This window comes from Miniopterus natalensis, chromosome 15 (genome assembly GCF_054644295.1).
Source record: "Miniopterus natalensis isolate mMinNat1 chromosome 15, mMinNat1.hap1, whole genome shotgun sequence".
In the NCBI taxonomy this organism is placed as follows: Eukaryota; Metazoa; Chordata; class Mammalia; order Chiroptera; family Miniopteridae; genus Miniopterus; species Miniopterus natalensis.
In genome coordinates, this window is record NC_142095.1 from 37,253,483 (window position 1) to 37,271,540 (window position 18,058).

General features: G+C 48.9%; 1 protein-coding gene across 4 annotated transcripts in view; it reads left to right on the plus strand.

Moving 5' to 3' along the window:
• The window catches only part of CACNA1D (calcium voltage-gated channel subunit alpha1 D), a 286,732-nt gene that overhangs the window by 212,372 nt on the left and 56,302 nt on the right, over nucleotides 1-18,058 (plus strand). For all 4 annotated transcript variants that reach the window (XM_087825031.1, XM_087825030.1, XM_087825033.1 and 1 more), the window contains exons 16-27: nucleotides 579-693; nucleotides 1,191-1,257; nucleotides 2,013-2,079; nucleotides 2,771-2,918; nucleotides 5,121-5,250; nucleotides 8,339-8,398; nucleotides 11,019-11,125; nucleotides 12,658-12,745; nucleotides 13,334-13,441; nucleotides 13,529-13,581; nucleotides 14,723-14,869; nucleotides 16,666-16,867. In XM_087825031.1, the coding sequence (XP_087681157.1) occupies nucleotides 579-693; nucleotides 1,191-1,257; nucleotides 2,013-2,079; nucleotides 2,771-2,918; nucleotides 5,121-5,250; nucleotides 8,339-8,398; nucleotides 11,019-11,125; nucleotides 12,658-12,745; nucleotides 13,334-13,441; nucleotides 13,529-13,581; nucleotides 14,723-14,869; nucleotides 16,666-16,867 (1,292 nt within the window). The remainder of the gene's footprint in view (nucleotides 1-578; nucleotides 694-1,190; nucleotides 1,258-2,012; nucleotides 2,080-2,770; nucleotides 2,919-5,120; nucleotides 5,251-8,338; nucleotides 8,399-11,018; nucleotides 11,126-12,657; nucleotides 12,746-13,333; nucleotides 13,442-13,528; nucleotides 13,582-14,722; nucleotides 14,870-16,665; nucleotides 16,868-18,058) is intronic.

Genomic DNA, 18,058 nt, shown 5'->3' on the forward strand with positions numbered 1-18,058 from the left:
GTGAATGCAGTGTCTGCACACTCCGAAGGCCGTTTCAGGCGAGAAGGGCTCAGACTGACTTGTGAAACGGGATCATCATTTGCATAATGCGTAGCCTATAAAGGGGTCTATTTCGGAAGGCATGCCCCGAATATACATGTTATGGGTGTGTGTGTTTTAAATGAAACAAAACAAAATGCATAAAGGGAAATTGCAAAATGCATAAAAACTGCATGTTTGTGTTACAGATTATCTGATATGTAATGTGTTTCCTAGCTATAGCTACCTAGATGTGTAGAGGTGCACACGCATGCACACAGGCGTGAAATGAAATGTTGATGCTTGTAGGTTTTCATGGATTTTAGTGGATCTTAATTTTGCTTCTTTCCAGACTGTCTTCTATAGTGTTTTAGTTTAGTTTTGTTTTTTTGTTTTTGTTTTTTTAAAAAACAGGGCTCTGGTCCCATTTACCAAGTGAATATAGCACTAGGGGACAGTCACTTGTTACCAGCCTCCCAGAATGCAGGGGGTGTGCGACATTGTTATTGTTGACCCTAAGGCATTAGAAAGACGTTATACCCTTAAAATGTACAAATTAGATATTCTACTGAATGTCTTCTTGGCCATCGCTGTAGACAATTTGGCTGATGCTGAAAGTTTGAATACTGCTCAGAAAGAGGAAGCTGAAGAAAAGGAAAGGAAAAAGATTGCCAGGTAATCCCGTTTTCACCCAAGGTGTTTGCTCAGGGGAGCCAGCTGCAGGTGAGGCCGGGTGGAGATGCGCAGGCTCCACAGCCGCTGCGGCCCCGCGCTGATGCTTTGTGGTGATCGTGGGTGGCCACGTGGGGCTGACCCAAAAGGATGGAATCTGGGGCAGAACCCAGGCTGTTGGCTCTCATTCCCTCAGGGCTGAGAGTGGGAGTCACACGTCCCCATGCCTAAAGAATCATTGCGGTTAATTTTGGCACCATAAAATAAACGATGCATTCAATGCTGATTAGCCTTTGGATGAGAATTTTAATAAGATGATCCGTGTAATGAATCCAGCGCACTGAATGAACAGGAAGCTCTGAGTGTGGGTTGTGCTGTGTGCTTGCTGTTAGGGTTGTTTCCAATTAAATTCTGTCCTTCCTTGGGCCACTGTTGATTCAGAGCCCTGATTAGTGTATTTATTCGCAGTAACATAGTTACTTGGGTTCTCTCCTCTGCAGAAAAGAAAGCCTGGAAAATAAAAAGAACAAGCCGGAAGTCAACCAGATGGCCAACAGTGACAACAAGGTATGAGGTCTGAAACACGTCTCCCCTTTTTGTTTCAAAACGATTCACCATGAATGTGCCGTTTCGGCCGTGAACGTGTGCTGTGTGATGTTTGGGCGAGTGTGGCTTCCCAGGGGTTCGGAGGGAACTTAGGCACTTGGCTGGTTGTCAGCCAATATTTTACCAGAGAACCAGCATGTTAAGTATTTGACTGGTCGGACTACTTATTTTTTCTTTATCGGACTTGCATGGCTAGACCTGACCTGCATTAGGGTCTTCTCAGAGGGAATTGAAATCAGGGTTGTTAATGGCTATCTGCCCCCGAAAGGAGATCGCAGGATCATGCTCTACATGTGCGCAGGGCTGTACTGTCAAACCTCGTCCCACGGATGACGGCTCTGGGTCTTTCATTCATTTGGTTGTTTGCTCACTGAGGCAGTAAATACTTTTTGCATGGTTACCATGTGTCAGATTCTGGGGATTGAGACTGAACAAGATCAGCGAGGTCCCTGCCCTGCTCACTGTCAGTAGGTGACGATTCTGGGTGCTGTGACCGTGGCTGGGAGAAGTACCAGTTTTCTCTTCATCTGCCCTCAGACCTGGTTCTTTAGCAGAGTCACCATCTGGTGCACCTGCTGCCCCACGGGTGCTGTGCTCACTTTGAAGGGAACTCCTGCCCCGTGCCGAGTGGCAGGGTGGAGTCCCCACCGTGGCCCTCTGACGTGCATTTGCCGGAATCTCCCTTCCTCCCGAGACCTCTCTGTCGTCCGTCCTAGGTTACAGTCGATGACTACCAAGAAGAAGAAGAAGACAAGGACCCCTATCCACCTTGCGATGTGCCAGGTATGGTGGCCCTCGGCTCCTGAGTGACGTGGCTCTGCTACCACTCTGTGATCGGCGGCTGAGTCCGAGACTGGCTGCTGCGGTCACCGAGGCCGTGAACCCAGTCCCCTGCTTTCTGTCTTGGTCGCAGGCAGCTTACATAACCCAAATTCCAGATGGTGGGAGGGAAAGCGTAGGCAGGTCAGGATCACCAACCTTTGCTGGGGGAGATCTCTCTAGGAGGGAACCAGTTACTGCTACTCACCTGACACTTTCCCGTTTGACCGGTGCCTTTATTGGCTGATGCAGGAGGGACTGTGGAGGGAGAGGAGCTTGGGGGATTGATCATGTGTGATTTGAAGTCCCACATGGTTTTTGGGGGGCTGAAGCTTGAGCAAGCAAGCAGGTGAAGGGGACACAGCTGGGTGCCGGGGTATGGCAGTGAGAGTCCCGCTGCTGTCACCTTTTACCTGTGCTCAGATCTTCAGCTGCCGGGGACCTCGTTCCCACAACTACGTAGACACAGTCACGTACAGGCAAGCTTCTCAGTCTCCCGCCCGCCCCGCCATAGTCCACATTCTAAAGGGTTTTGATTCTTGTAAGCTGATAGACGTTATTCACGTTTAAGCTAAATTTTCATGTGAAGTTGAGAATAATTAAAACCCAGATGCAGCCTTTGTTTCATGCCCATAAAAATGTGTCTCATTTAAAGTAGCTGAAGAGGAAGAAGAGGAGGAGGAGGAGGAGCCTGAGGTCCCTGCCGGGCCCCGTCCTCGTAGAATCTCAGAGCTGAACATGAAAGAGAAGATCGTCCCCATTCCTGAAGGGAGCGCTTTCTTCATCCTCAGCAAGACCAACCCGTAAATACCCTCTTCCTAGTCACTTCACTGCTGCGTCTCCCCTGCGACTATATAGATTGCACAAGGGCCGCTGGCGATGGGGAGGGTGGCTGCGGATGGGGCAGCCCTTCTTGCACCTGAACGTAGGAGCTCCCCTCCCATCCTGGGCTTTGCCTTTGTCTTCTGCTCATCTCCCCCTAGCCTTTTTTAAAAATATATATTTATTGATTTCAGAGAGAGGAAAGGAGACGGAGAGAGAGGTATAGAAACATCAATGATGAGAGTCATTGATTGGCTGCAGCCCTCAGTCCAGGCATGTGCCCTGACCTGGACTCGAACCCCGATCGCCTGGATGCTAGGTCGATGCTCAGCTGCTGAGCCACGCCTGGCAGGGCTCCCTAGCCTTTCTGTGCCTGGATGTAGGGGCTGCAGGGCTGCGGCCAGGTCCTGGGAGGAGCTCATTCCCCCTTCTCCTCCCCTTAACCCCTGCCCTGGGCTCAGCAGTGGTGAAATAGCTGCTGCCCCTCCGGAGCCCGGGGCTCTGGTGCTCCCTGGGTGGTCACCTGTGAAGTGTTTTCCATCCAGAGGATGCTTTCTTCACAAGTGGGTCTTCTGTTAAGATGCTTTGGGGGAAGAGCATTCTGAGACCAACTTCTGCCCCACCTCTTCATCCTGAGATCTAGTGTAGTTGTGATCACTTTCCCTGTTTTCTGGCAATAAATCATATTGCTCGAGGATATTTTATAGGTGGCGCTAGTCAATTCAGCTCGATGATATCCTGCTTAAAAATAGCGCTTCTCACATTAAAATGGTAAGGTGCTCACCAGGAGTGTGGCAATTGCTCCCAGGTACTGGAAGAGGAAGACACTTATTTACTAGCTGGTTTCTAGGTTTTAAATCATCTGGGATTGAGTGAAATGCCAGAGGGAATAAACGACTCCTGGAGGAAAGGTTTCTAGAGTTGCAGGAGTAGTTCTTGGCTGTCGGAGAAGAACACTGTGTAATTCACAGGCCCCGGGGAGACACAGGTGGGAAGCAAGGCAGGCTGCGGTCCTGAGAGACCTGACGATTTGATGATAGTTTTTACTGCTCTACACTGGTGAGAGTTTGGGTGTCCCTGGTGTTACTGACACCTGTAGTCCACTGTGTCCACATTTATTGAAGGGATAGATCGATTTCTTGCCCTTGGCCCTGGAGGGCCTTTCCCAGACTCCATTGCTGTCAGCTTGTCAGCCTTCCACAGGGCACATCTCAGCCTTAAGCAGCCCCAAAAGGAGGATTTGAAGGAAGGTGTCACTTTCCTATATAGTTAACTTGTTTTAAAAGTGAAAAATCTTTCCAGAGGAAAACCTACATGTATTCTGTAGGCAAAAAAAAAAATCTTTAAATTCTAAAGTCAAGTATTGAGGTTAAGGGTAGACAGGCACTGACTAGCTCCCGGGATGTCAGGGGCAGTGGGAGAGGCTCAGGTGGCCCACAGAGCCGTCGAGAGGGCCGGGCCAGGCTGGGGCCTGGGTGTGCACTGCCCGGCTGGCTTCACAGGACTGCGGGACTCTGATGGCTCTATCACATGGTACAGTCAGATCCTTGTGAGATTCTTATGTGATGATGTAACTCTCACTTCACATCCTCAGGAGTGCTCATTATGGGCCAATTCCAAATAATGATGATGATGATGATTAGGATGAGGCACTGTGACCGAATCTGCCCGTGACAGGCATTCGCCAAGCCTCCCTTGCTACAGTCATATTTTGGTACAGCCCAGCTGCAGTGTGGGACAGGGATCCCTCCCACTCTTTGTGAGCTGCTCCGATGATGAGCTCTCACCTCAGTCTCCCTTCTCAGTGAGGAGAGTAAGCGCCGGGCTTCAGGTTGTGGTGGGAAATGTCACAGTCAGCCCGGGGTTGGAAATCTGCCTCCGGTCCTTACTAAGAAAGTTCTCGCACGTGCTTAAGCCTCAGTTTCTCCTCCTTCAGCTGGCTGGTGGTGATCCTCACATTGAAGGACTCAGTGAATGGTGTCCTTGGCGCTCCCACGCAGAGCCGTGGCGCTCAGGGCCCCTGGGGTCTACCGTGCAGGGGTTTTGAGGGGCTGATGGTCAGGTGGTCCTGGTTTGCTGGGTGGGGCCTGGGCGGCGCAGGCGACAGCTGTCTGCTGCCTGGCCTGTGTCAGCATGCTGGGGGCGCTGGCTGGGCTGCATCCGTGTGCTGGCTCTACCCACAGGATCCGCGTGGGCTGCCACAAGCTCATCAACCATCATGTCTTCACCAACCTCATCCTGGTCTTCATCATGCTCAGCAGCGCGTCCCTGGCCGCCGAGGACCCCATCCGAAGCCACTCCTTCCGGAACACTGTAAGCCACCGAGCGAGGGTGAGGACAGGAGGGTTGGGGCCCCCTGGGTCAGCGCTGGCCTCTCCTGTCGTCCAGGCAGGGCCTGCGGAGGCCCGAGAGGCTAAAAGCTAGAGTAGGCATCTTGTTTACCTGCAGGCATTTCACGGTTCAGGTTTGTAAATACCAGTGGGGTTTTGTTTTGTCAGGACAAACCTTTCTCAAATCATGTATTGCAAACTTCATTTTAAATCCTCTGCAGTAACTTAGTGTATTCAGGGACCCCACTTCTCTTCCTTTCCATTCCTTGCTGCCAATATTTTGGTCCCTCTTTTCTCCCCAGATTCTCATCTGTGCCTATTTTGAGATTTCTGCCTAGTGGAAGCACCCAGCAGGAGAGAAAGTAAACCTGAAACTAGATGTGATTTGTGCCCAGGAGCTCTTAGGGTGAAGGGGAAGACTTCTGTCCTATGTAGAGGGAAATTCACAAAGCTGCCTGGCTCTGTTACTGGGAAAAACACAAGTTAGGGAGATGATGGAGCATGTAGTTGAGTGGGTCTGTGGAGAGGAAGAACTCGTTTGGTGGGGCAGGAGGTGTTTTTTTGAAGAAAATGAGGGGAGGGTTAAGTTTTCTATTAATCAGCTTCATAACGAACGTAGGGTAGCAACCTTGCACTGCACCTGCTGGGAAGAATGCTACCCAGGCTGGTCTTGCCTAAGAGGTTCCATCTTAGCAGGTCAGCTGAGCTCTGGGAACAGTCCCAAAGTGAGACAGTTTGGAAGACCAGCGGCTGCTGCCTCTCGGCCCCGGTACTGTAGCGCAGTTTCAGACGGTAACTAAGAAACCCTTGCAGGAGAAGGCCGCCCCCAGCCCGTGAGGCCATCAGGTGTTGCTGCCGCCTGGCCTGGGTGGGACCTCTTCCTGTTCGTGAGATTTTAGAGACTTGAGGATTAAGACAAGTCACCAGATCAGCGCCCCAGGATTTCGGTCGTGACAGCCAACCCGCGTGCTATCTTTCCATTTCCAGCATCTTGGTTTGAGGCCTGGCAAACCCAGCCCATCCGACTGATAAACACACACTCTGACAGGAAGATAAACACCAAGATAACGGCCCTGAGCCTGTCTTAATCTCTGCATTCAGATGCACCGAGTTCCATCATCACAATGAGACCCAAAGGGAAAATATCATCACACGACAAGACTAGTTGGGAGCTACTAGAACAGATGGACGGAGTTCATTTGCACGGGGGCCTCACATTCTCATTTTTTATTGTAATTACTTCCCCATGAGTTTATTTCCCTGCTGCTTTTCCCAAGAATGGTACTGCCTTTAAAATACTACAATTTTGTGTGTTTTTTTTGTTTTTTATTGTGGTGAGAACACCTAACATGAGATCTACCCTTTGAACACATTTTTAAGTGTACAAGATGGTGTTTGTAGTGATAGGCACTGCGTTGTACAGCAGGTCTCCAGAACCCACTCATCTTGTGTGGCTGAAACTGCATCCACTGAACAGCCCCCCACTTCCCTTGCCCCAGCCCCCGGCCACCTCCATTCTACTTTCTGTCTCTGGGTTTGACTACTTTAGATATTAATTGTAATTGTAATTCATTGTAATGGCAATCTTGCAGTATTTTTTGTCTTGCTTTGCCTTTTAACCTTCCCTCAGTTATTAGTGAAAAAGAGAATGGAAGCTGAGTGAATCTAAGAGCTTTGACCCTCAGCACCAGGCCGAGTTGTTGGCTTGTGGGCAGCAGTGTCTTTTGAGGCAGAAGCCTGTGCATACGGGAAATGCTTTGCGTTGCCTGGTCAGAAACACAGATGCACAGACAGGTCCCAGCAATTTTTTAAATTCACTTTGGATCATGAATACTCTCTGAAAAGAGAATTTAAACTTAAGCTGAGGAGAGCTGGCCTTTGAAACAGAGGTCCTCACCCTTTTGTAACGGAGCAGGAGAGGGCTCCCTGGGGTGGACCCCATACTTAAACAGCAGGGCCCGTGGCTCTCCACTAGCATTCCGCAGGCCTAGCTCCGTGCTCAGCAACGCCAAGACTGGCTTTGTGGCCCGAGCAGGCATCCCCTACACTCTCCCCAGTATCCTCATCAGTTAAATGGAAGGAGTGGCCTGGATGGCTACCAGACTCCCTTCCAGCTCTGATCTCTTCATTTCCTTCAAACCTTAGAGCACAATTGTCGTGACAATAAGTAGCCAAGACGGCTTCTACTGGCAGCCTCAGCTGCCTTCTCTGTGGCCGAGGTTCCCTGTGAGCAGTCTCAGTTGAGTGGTGGTCAGACTTCTTGCTGCAGCCCACCTGCCCCACTCTCCTCCCCCATGGCTCTGAGAAAAGGCAAAGACCCCAGAAGGGGCAAACAGGACTGGGCTGGTTGGAGAGTAGACGGTATTTTCAGGAATACTGACAAAGTGTCTTGAACTGATCATTCAAAAACCAGGTCATCTGTTCTTTGAGTGGGCCCAGCGAGGTTAAAAATCAGTGTTGGGAGAGAGCAGTGCTAGATCAGAGAGCAAGGTGCTAAGTGAAACTCTCCCTTGAGGACTTATCCAGCCCGCACAGCGGTGGGCAGAGGGTGTTTGCTCCCTGATTAAATGGACTGAAATTGGAGGGGACTCGTGGAAGCTTCTGGCCCCATCTAATGGCCCTTACATCATAATTTACATTTCTCCACCAATCTTAAAGCTCAGCTGGATGGCAACATATTTAATTCAGCCAAAAATGCAGTTAAAGATTCAAGATGTGTGTAAGACTCTAATTTATCTGGTGCCACAAGTAATTTGTCACTGTGGTGCTCTGATGAGAAAAGGTTATTAATAAAGCGCTTTTAGAAATGAGCCTCTGTCTGAGACGTGAGAATGGGGAGAGTCGGCATAAGTGGTTAAAGGAGGTAAGTATTTCCAAGTGCTCTTTGTGGGTTATTGAGAGGAGCCGTAATTGGCCCGGGTGGGGCATTTACGAGCATCTCTGCTCTCACCCCGAGAGAGGCAGGCTTATCCCGGGAGGGTCTCTGACTGCATGCGGGATTCCACCCATGGGCGTATGGCTGTGGCGTTTGTCCGGATGCTTTTTTCTCATTTCATTGTTATACCTTTCAGATACTGGGTTACTTTGACTATGCTTTCACAGCCATCTTTACTGTTGAAATCCTGTTAAAGGTAATGGCTTTTTCATTGATCCTCATATACTCAACCTTGACTGTAGCAATAATAGTTTCAATTCTCTGTTTGCTTTCCAGATACTAGGTTACGCAGATTATGTCTTCACTGCTACTTTTGCATTTGAGATTGTTTTGAAGGTAACAGGTTCCGCAGCGTTGTGTGTAAGGAGCCTGCTCCTGCGTGTGACACACAGCAAAGCAGCGTGACGTGCTTTGGACTATTTTTATTTTTTGTTGTTTGTGCCCAAGCTTATACTTTTTTTTTAATCAAAGGATTTTTTTCTGAAACTTTTCAACCTGTTTTTGCTCTTCCTTTATAACCTTTGTTGCATGTAGGAGTTACTTTGGCTTCATAATGGTGATTGGAAATGTTTTGCTCTTTTTTTATATCCTCTGAAATACGTCAACTGATAACAGATACATCACTATGTGTGAACTCTCTTCCACCCTTCCTGACATCAAAGTCAGAGGAAAAACATTTATCCTGTGAAGGGAATGTATCTCTTCTCATATCTTTGACTGAATTATGTTCCAGTGGCCTAAAATAGTAACAGCACTATTTTCTTGCAACAGCATTTGCAAGATAACTTGGATCTATTTGTGTGAAGATATTTTATATCTGTTTTAATGGATGGGCTTACATTTACACAAAAAGAGCACCTTTTGGCCGGGGTGCCCTAAATGTACTGCCCATTCATGAGCTAACAGGTCCCATTGCTGCATGTGGTTTGTGTACTGATGGCAAAGGCCACCCTGGGGCCAGCTCATTCCGTATGCACCCGGCTGCCTGGAGACCAACAGCAGAGAGCCCAGAACCCCCCAGACTTGCGAAGTGGTATGGGTCATAGCAGTCCTGGATAAGTGGCCTGTGACAACTGTCAGCAGATCATCTCCCCATGGATAGATAAGCGGGGAAATGAGGACTTTTTACCACAATTTTCTCTAAAACCATTTTGAGTTTTTAGTGTGTGCATCTCGGGGGAAAAAATGTATTTTATGTTAGACTACTCTAGAACTTGGGCTCTTTACAAAATCTTCTGTAAAATGAAACCTCAATTAACATTGGTTGGGAGTGGGGTGTTTATTTTCTTTCTTTTATTACTATTACTTGGTAGTAAAAACATTAGCACAACACCAACTAAACAGCCAACCTCTGATTAAACATTAGTTAAAAATCTAAACATTTCAGTTCATTTTCCTGCCTTTAAGCCAGCGAATTTGGTTGACAGTTCTAAGTCAGGCTCATGTCTGGGTCAGTGAGCAGATTCTAACAGCCGTCTCCACAGTAAGGAGCACAGGTGCAGAAGGCAGGGGGTGGGCGTGGGGTGCGAGGACACTCATCTGGCCTTTGCTTGATCCCAGCTGCTTTTTAAAAAAATTTTCTTCTCTCCCTCAAGTTAAATGGGGGATGTTCTTAGTTGATTAGCCTGGTTAATTGAGGTTTTATTTTACTTTCCACATGTCTTAGTTGTTAAGTGAATACGGTTACTTTTGGGCTTTGGGGCAAATGAGGTACAGGTTTATTTAAAAGAAAAAAATAATGCTTTTCGATTTCTGTATATTTGCCTCAATGAGTTAAATCTTCCAAGTCATTCTTCATATTGAAAGTATTTTAGAGAGTGGAAAATAAGCCACAACAAGAAGGATTGAGAAAGTGGAGATTCACCAAGACATACCCAAAATTTAAAATGGTGGTTTCTGGTGGCCTTGGAGAAATTTGGAAGGTTTTTTGGTTATTTGGTTTAACACATGAAATTGACGTTTTTGTAGGTCAGGAAAGGTTGAGTGTTGGCAATTTCATATGGTCCAATTTTATTAGTTCCCAACTCTGTCTCTCCTCTCCTCTCCTTATCTGAGCCTTCCCACTTTTTGAAAAAAAATTTTAATGTAAAGAGTGAATTCTTTGTATTTTGCTGTTTCCACTCTGGGGAACTTCCTCACTAAACTCCTTTTCCACCACCAGTAAAACTTCACTGGAGCACCCACAGTGTGGGCTCCAGGTGCACGTGGCCTGTGACTAGAGAGCAGTGAGACCGACTTAGGAGAGATGCATGTGACGGCTTCCCAGCCACACCTTGTCCAGCTAGAGTAAGAGCTGAAAGAGCTGTTTAAAGTGGATGTATCACTAAGGACCGTTAGGGGCAGGAAGGGGCCGCCCTGGAAAAGTGCTCCTTTCTGTGTAGACAGAGCCGGTGAGTACTGGACCCCAGTGCTTTTCCAGCCCTGTGGGTTGGAACAGTGTAGGCTCATCTGGGGACTCAGAGGGCCAGAGCCAGCAGTGTGTGGGGAAGCCAAATTGTCTCGGCAGCAAGTGTGGTCACGTGGCCTCTCTCCTGAGACAGGCTCTTTGGACATGCCAATGTTATTCATATTTTAAATTTGTTGTTGCTGTAATAAAGTCTAAATTGTTCTCTTCTTGTAATATGTCCCCAAAGTGAGCTGCCTGATTTCCATTTTTGAACAAATTATTCAGGTGCTCAGCCCTGATGGTTTACATTTCTGGCTTCATAATACACTCTTGTTAATTAAGATAGACTTTCCTCACGATTTGTGAAGAGCCCAGGTTTCTCTTCCTCTGGGGAGAAAACCAGTAAATTCACCCATGATTCTGCTTGTAGATGACGACCTTTGGAGCTTTCCTCCACAAAGGGGCCTTCTGCAGGAACTACTTCAACCTGCTGGATATGCTGGTGGTCGGGGTGTCTCTGGTGTCATTTGGGATCCAGTAAGTATCCGGGATGTGGGTGTGTTTACACACAGGACTGCTGGGCAGGATGGTTCACATGATGAGTTTTAGCACTATTTATAAAGGCGAGGTATCATTTTAATAATCACATTTAGTTACCTGGGAAAGCTTAATTTGTCTCATGCCAGAAAGCACTGGGACGCTTCATGCTTCCTTGTGTTTCTCTTTTTCCTTTCATGCCCATTGTTGGGTTGGGCTTATTACTCTCTGTGATATTTGCTTTCAACAGTGAGTTGAAGAAGCCAAGTTCTAGTTGAGCTTCCTCCAGGGGCTGGCCCCAGGGCCTTGAGGGCATCCTCTCGGTTCCCCATCTGTATGGGAGGGGCATGGGCTAGGTGGTCTCTTGGAGCTCTTTCTACTTGGATAGTGAAGCTTCCCTTGATCTCCAGGATATATGACCCTTTTCTTTTGGCTTCTAAAATTTTCAGTGAGGAGGGGTCTGAGACTGCCCCCAGCAAGTCAGGGCCCCAGGTCCCCTTCATGGCATTGAGAGATTTCTGGTGGGAATAGCCTGAGCTGCTCCCTGCCTGCCTGCCATAGCTGGGTCTGGGGCAGAGGCTCCAATGGGAATGCCCAGAGGTGGCCTTGCTTTCCTGCTGATGTCTAAGCACCACTGCTCAGTGCTGACCGTCAGTATTCCCTGTATGGGAGCATGCATGCACACCTCTGAGCCAAAGGTGCATGGAAAGGCTCTGTCCCCTCGGAAGATTAAGGCCCCTGCCTAAAACATAGCCCTCTATGGTAGTAGTCCTGCTCACCTCCCACCATCTCCCAGGGGAGAGAGCCATGTAGTTGCAGTTTCGAAGGGCATTCTAATCAGTATCTTTGCAACTTTTATAAACTCCCAGCTGTGCCTGCCCTCTCCAGCCACAGCCCTTGTCCACTGCCTCCCCAGCAGGTGTTTACTCCACACCCAGCCACCTGCCTTGCTAAATGAGCTGCACTCTCTCATACAGGACCTGCCTACCTGACACTCTGGGCCTGCAGCCCCTTCCCCCTTTGTCTAGCTAACCCTCACTCCCCCTGGACTCACCTGGACATCACCCCACTAGGGGGCCTTCCCGGGCTCCCCGGAGTGATGCTCCCCTCATTGCATCACCTGTGTTGTCATACCTGCCTCACGGGGTTGTGACTGCTGGTCTCTCCCACCAAACAGTGGACTCCTTGAAGCCCAGCAAAGCCCAGCACCAAAGCAGTACACCAGGGCTCCAAGTTAGAAAATGAAACTGAAGCCTAAAAGCCCAGTACTACCGAGTGTTTACATTGAGTGAAAAGAGCAAAGTAAATTTCCTCAGTTGTGTCTCCCAAGGTCACTGTGCACCTGACTGGGGGCCTCTGTGAGTGGGCCTGGCCTAGAAGGCTCCATGGATTGTGGTCATGATCATCTGCGAGTCTCTGGGAAAAGCCAAGTGTAAGCCAAGTGTAATAATCTCAAAGCGTTTTGTCCAACTCTAATACATTCTGCTTCCTTTCCTCCCTCTGTTCCTCCCCCCCCCCCCTTTTTTCCTTAGATCCAGTGCCATCTCCGTTGTGAAGATTCTCAGGGTCTTAAGGGTCCTGAGGCCGCTCAGGGCAATCAACAGAGCAAAAGGACTGAAGGTTTGGGCCTCTCTCCTGCAGGCTGGGCTTTCTTTGGTGGGGTTAGCTATAATTACTGACTTTCCTGGGCCAGAGCTGGGGTGAGGCCTGATGGATTTTAAAGTAGATTATAGGTTTGAAAAGGACATTTCTACCCAGTTGGGCTGCCTCTGCCAAGTGCTGATACCATTTTTAACTGTTACTATTTTATTTTTCTTTATTTAAAATATTTTCTTTATGTGATTACTGTTCACTTATTACTTTTTTATTATTAATAGTGTTTACTTTCGTCTTTAAATCTATTCTCATGCAGGTTGTATGAAAGCTCAGAGGGTTTGCATTTTCCTACGTTCTTTTATGGGGTGGGGAATCCTGTGGGCCTGGGTGCCAGCCAGGCAGTGCTACACCCCATGGCAGGAGACCAAGATGGGACCCACATACAGGGTGCTCTTCCCAGGCAGCCATGGTGCACTGGGGGTAACTCCCCACAGATAACTACTCAGAAATAGAGCACTGCAAAGTCAGGCAATCATATACAGATGCGCATACACATAGACAATCTCGGCTGGTATTAGCTCTCCCCTCCATCCTCTGCTGCTCTCTCCCCAGCACGTCGTCCAGTGCGTCTTTGTGGCCATCCGGACAATCGGCAACATCATGATCGTCACCACCCTTCTGCAGTTCATGTTTGCCTGCATCGGGGTCCAGTTGTTCAAGGTACAGGGACGTGCCTTGGAGCACGAGGCCTGGATGATCTCTTCGGGGACAAGCTTGCATTTGACTGTCTGTCTGTTTTGTACTCAGGGAAAGTTCTATCGCTGCACAGATGAAGCCAAAAGTAACCCCGAAGAATGCAGGTGAGTGTCCTAAGCACAGGAGTGAGGAATTTGGAAGAACGATAGGTAGATGGCTTTTAATGTTTGGTACAGAATCTGTAAACTGGGGGCGAGGGGGGGGGGACTAAACCCTAAAATAACAATTATTAAATGCCCCAGGAAGCTCACTCTACAGCCACATGGGTAATTTTTCCCCAAACCAGAACTCAGAGCTCAACTCCCTGGTATTCAGATGCTGGCTACCATCTTCTGGTAGGTTTCCTGCCACCACATTTCCATTCACTAGAACAGGCAGAGGAGAGAGAAGGTGGGAAATACTCATGCCTCTTATCCCAGGCCATGCAGAAGAATGTGAAGGCAGATGTGGGAACCATTGCTTGAAGTCTAAGGCTGTGCAGAAGTCCCCGTTTCCCCATCCTTTTGAGATGTCACCAGCTGAGATCTGGCTGCCTGCACTGGTTTGGGGTTTCTCTTTAGCAGAAGGTGCAGTCAGAGAGCACCAAGTGTCCTGTGACTGTGGCTCTGCTCCTCCAGGGGCACCATTCGCATGGCCTGTGGGCTGGAGGGTGCCCCCTGGAGTTGAACAGCGGAGCAGCAGCAGCGTGAAGACACCCACCCTTCTTTAAGTCTCTGCTTCCTCATCTGTAAAATAAAGACATTGGACTCCTTCCAGAAATGAAATTCTATGAGAAATACAGTGTTCCAGAAATTACAGACGTCTCTGGAAAAAAAACACTGGGGGATATTGTTAGTATAAAGAGAAGGAATTCGATTAAAACTAAAGTGCAGCTAAGAGGATACCTGGGCTGGTTTCCAGAGCTTATGGAATTCTCCACAGCCAAAGCTTTCGACTCTTCAGTGTACACCCTGAGCCCATTGCATATGGGAGATGTTTATTGTTTGGTTGTTTTCATTTGTTATCCGGCCTATGCCAGTATCTGCCTAGTTGCTCTGAAGAATACTCATTAAACTAGTAGTTGTTCACTGGTTATGTGAACTGGAGAGTAGATTGAATGCAGGACTGGAGTAGGAGGCACCCAGACGGTGCAGTGCTCATGGCCTGGCTGGCAGACCGAGCGTGTCTGTGCCTGCAGGTGTGGGGCTGGGGTAGCCTTGACCGATTTCATGTCAGGCTAAGATGACTCACATTTCTTTTCTCTAGGGGGCTTTTCATATTCTACAAGGATGGGGAGGTTGATAACCCTGTGGTCCGTGAGAGGATCTGGCAAAATAGCGATTTCAACTTTGACAATGTCCTTTCGGCTATGATGGCACTGTTCACGGTCTCCACGTTTGAGGGCTGGCCTGAGTAAGTACAGAGAACGAACATCTGCAGTGAGGGTAGTCTAGGCCGATCCAGCTCTCCTGAGCCCTGTTGCTTTTCTCCACAGTTGCAGGCTTTTTCTTTGACTTTTAAACTTTGGGCCATTTATCAATCACTTCTTGGCCCACAGGGCCCCTTTGTCTGATTAGGCAAAGGATTAACATTTGTGGCCAGCTGACAGGACTCTCAGATTTGGGAAGTGGGGGAGGGGCATAGCTCCTAGGCAGGGGGCTCATCTCAGCAGGCTCCTGGGGAACACCCCTGGATGGAAATGTGGAGTCCTCAGAGGCCTTTGTCATGCCAACTCTCATTGGTAGCTGTGTCATTAAAGCTGCCATTACACTAAAGAGGGTCTTGGTAGTGTCCCAAACCATTCATCCATTCATCCCTAGTACTAATATGTGCCAAGCATGGATGGCTGCCATTGTACTATGTCTTTCACTGAGGCACTCACTTGCTCATTCATAAAATGTGCTCTTGATACCAGCTCCATGTAACATGCTCTGTTAGGCACCGTGGAAGAAGCAGTTATCTCGACACGGTTCCTCCTTTCAAAGCCCAAATTCAATGAGAGTGTCAGGCAATCAAACCAGGCAGGAGGGTCTGGTGTGTCACAGATGTGCAGAATAGAATGGCTAGGATTTTAATGGGCAGAGTAAGAAAAATGGAAGGAAGGAAGGAAGGAAGGAGGTGGAATACAAAAGGAGAGTCTCTTGTACCTCTGTTACTGTCTGCTCTCCGATGCCCCACCCCACCTCTAGCGCCTGCCACCAGAGCATAGATACATAGATGGAGTCCTGAATATCAACTTCCCATGCCTAGAGAAATTGCAAAAGGTGGACAGGTTGGTCTTCTGAGGCTGGCAGAACCCTCTGGATGCATGAGAGTGTCGGAGAGCTTTACAAGAGTGCCTGTGGGGTAAAGGATGGCTAGGCAGGGCCTTTCATTAGAGAATTGGTCCTGAAGAGAGAAGAGGCATGGAATAATATCTTTTACTCTATGGAGGTTTTGAGTCTTAGGTTTCAAACACGGTGCTTGAGCAAATCAGGGTGGAGCTGAGGGGAAATGAATAAGTTTGGGACTTGGGGCTCAGAGGAGCTGGGCTCAACTCCTCGCTCTGACCCTGAAGAGTATCCCTTGGGCACTTAGATCCCTCTCTGAGCTTCCATCAGATGGGGGTGACAGTGATGTCCCCCTTTCCAGATGGATGCGAAGGTGTATAGCACAGTGCCCCCAGGGACTGGGTGCCCAGGAAGTATTGACTCTGCATCAGAATGGGGCTGAATTTAACTTGGGGGTTTTATTGTAATTTCCTCTCTTCCTGTTGAGTTCTGCTAGGCCTGTATTTAATTAAGTGTGTATTTCAGTTTAGGGAAGCTCTGAGTTTTTAGAAATCCATGGTTGCTTGCTATTGTCTTTGCCAGTGTGTATAATTTTCAGTTCAGCCAGTGTCTACATGAGACTTTCTTCCTCTCTCCTACCTATGAATGGGAAGGAGCGTGATTGAATATTTGTGAAATCTTGTTTTTCAGTCCTCAAACACCAATCACAAATACATCCCAGGTACCCCCCACCTAGGTACTGAGCAGGTTAAGGAGGGTGCCTCAGAGACCTGCCTGTGTCTAGGGGCCTTGGGGGAGGGAGCTCCAGTGAGGGGTGTGCCGGTCAGTGCCCATGTTGGCATTCAGAAGAGGGACACACCTGGGAAGGCCATAGGGCTGGGCTACCTGGGCTGGGCTGAGCAGGGCTGGCAGTGCTCATCTGGTCCTTCTGCTCTCCAGTTTGCTGTACAAAGCCATCGACTCGCACGGAGAGAACGTCGGCCCGATCTACAACTACCGCGTAGAGATCTCCATCTTCTTCATCATCTACATCATCATCGTCGCTTTCTTCATGATGAACATCTTCGTGGGTTTCGTCATTGTCACATTCCAGGAGCAGGGAGAAAAAGAGTATAAGAACTGTGAGCTGGACAAAAATCAGGTTAAAGTCACACGCTGTTTGGGCTTCCGTCGCTCGAGCAGGAGGGGAATGGCTTCTCTTTTGATGGTTTCCCTGTGCACAGACCCCGTGTCTGTCCCTGGGCTTCGGGCCCCGTTCAGAGCACACCCACGGCATGTCTGAGTCATTGCTGTTGAAAGTTAGGTTCTTGAGATACAGATGTGACTTCGTAATTGTGGAACCCACCCCCAGACCTGTAGATGAGAAGTCAGAGAGGTGCTTGGGCCACCTTCTGTGGTCTTGACCCACCAGTGACAGCTCTCAGGCTTGTCGGGTAGTGTGACAAGGCTCCAGAAAGCACCAGTGATGCTCCCAGGGTTCCTAATGACAGATAGTCTTTTATCTCCTCAACCTCGGCACTGTTGGCACTGTAGGCCGGACAGTTCTTGTTGTGCTTTGTAGAGTGTTTAACAGCGTCCCCGGCCTCTACTCACTAGATTCCAGTAGCACTCCCCCCATTCCTCTCCCCCACACCCGTCCCAACCCCGGTTTTTGGTAACAAATGTCCCCTGGTTGAGAACTGCTAACTTACGAGGAAGTGCACTACCACACCACAGGAAAAGTCACTAACTTGAAACTTGGGACTAAGAGTGCACTGGCATCAATCTCTCTTTATCTAGCACCTTGTTTTAACAACGCAATAGAAGCAGGGGCTTTGGCTCTGATTGTGTGGTGATCCAAGGGAGCCAAGTAACCTGCCTTCTGGGCCTGTTCTACCTGCTCCTGCTCTGGCACTGTGGGCCCATCCCTGGTCCCCTCTGGATTTGCTCCTTCATCTCTAAATTGAAGGCATTCAGGAGTTGCTTTTAGAGGTCCCTTTCAGCCTTCAGAGATCGTTAGATGGAGATTCTGCTCTGGGAGTTTCCCCCGGGTCCTCTATCAGCAGCATCTCGGTTTGGTTATGGCAGAGTGAGCAAGACTAGTCTGCCAGCCTGGGCTTCCTGGGGGAAGTGGCTGTGGCGAGGCAGTCTGTCTGTCTCGGCTGCAGCCACACTTACTGGGGGAAACGTGAGGACGGTGCTGGCTTGGTTTCTAGGATGATGTTTCTTTGAGTTGTCAGGACATCTCTGCAGATTCCATCAGTGACAGTCAGAGGGAGGCCTGGCCCCACTCCTTACCCCTACTGAGGATAAAGTGTTGGGGCAAGGCCCAGACCAGCCAGGCAGCAGCAGA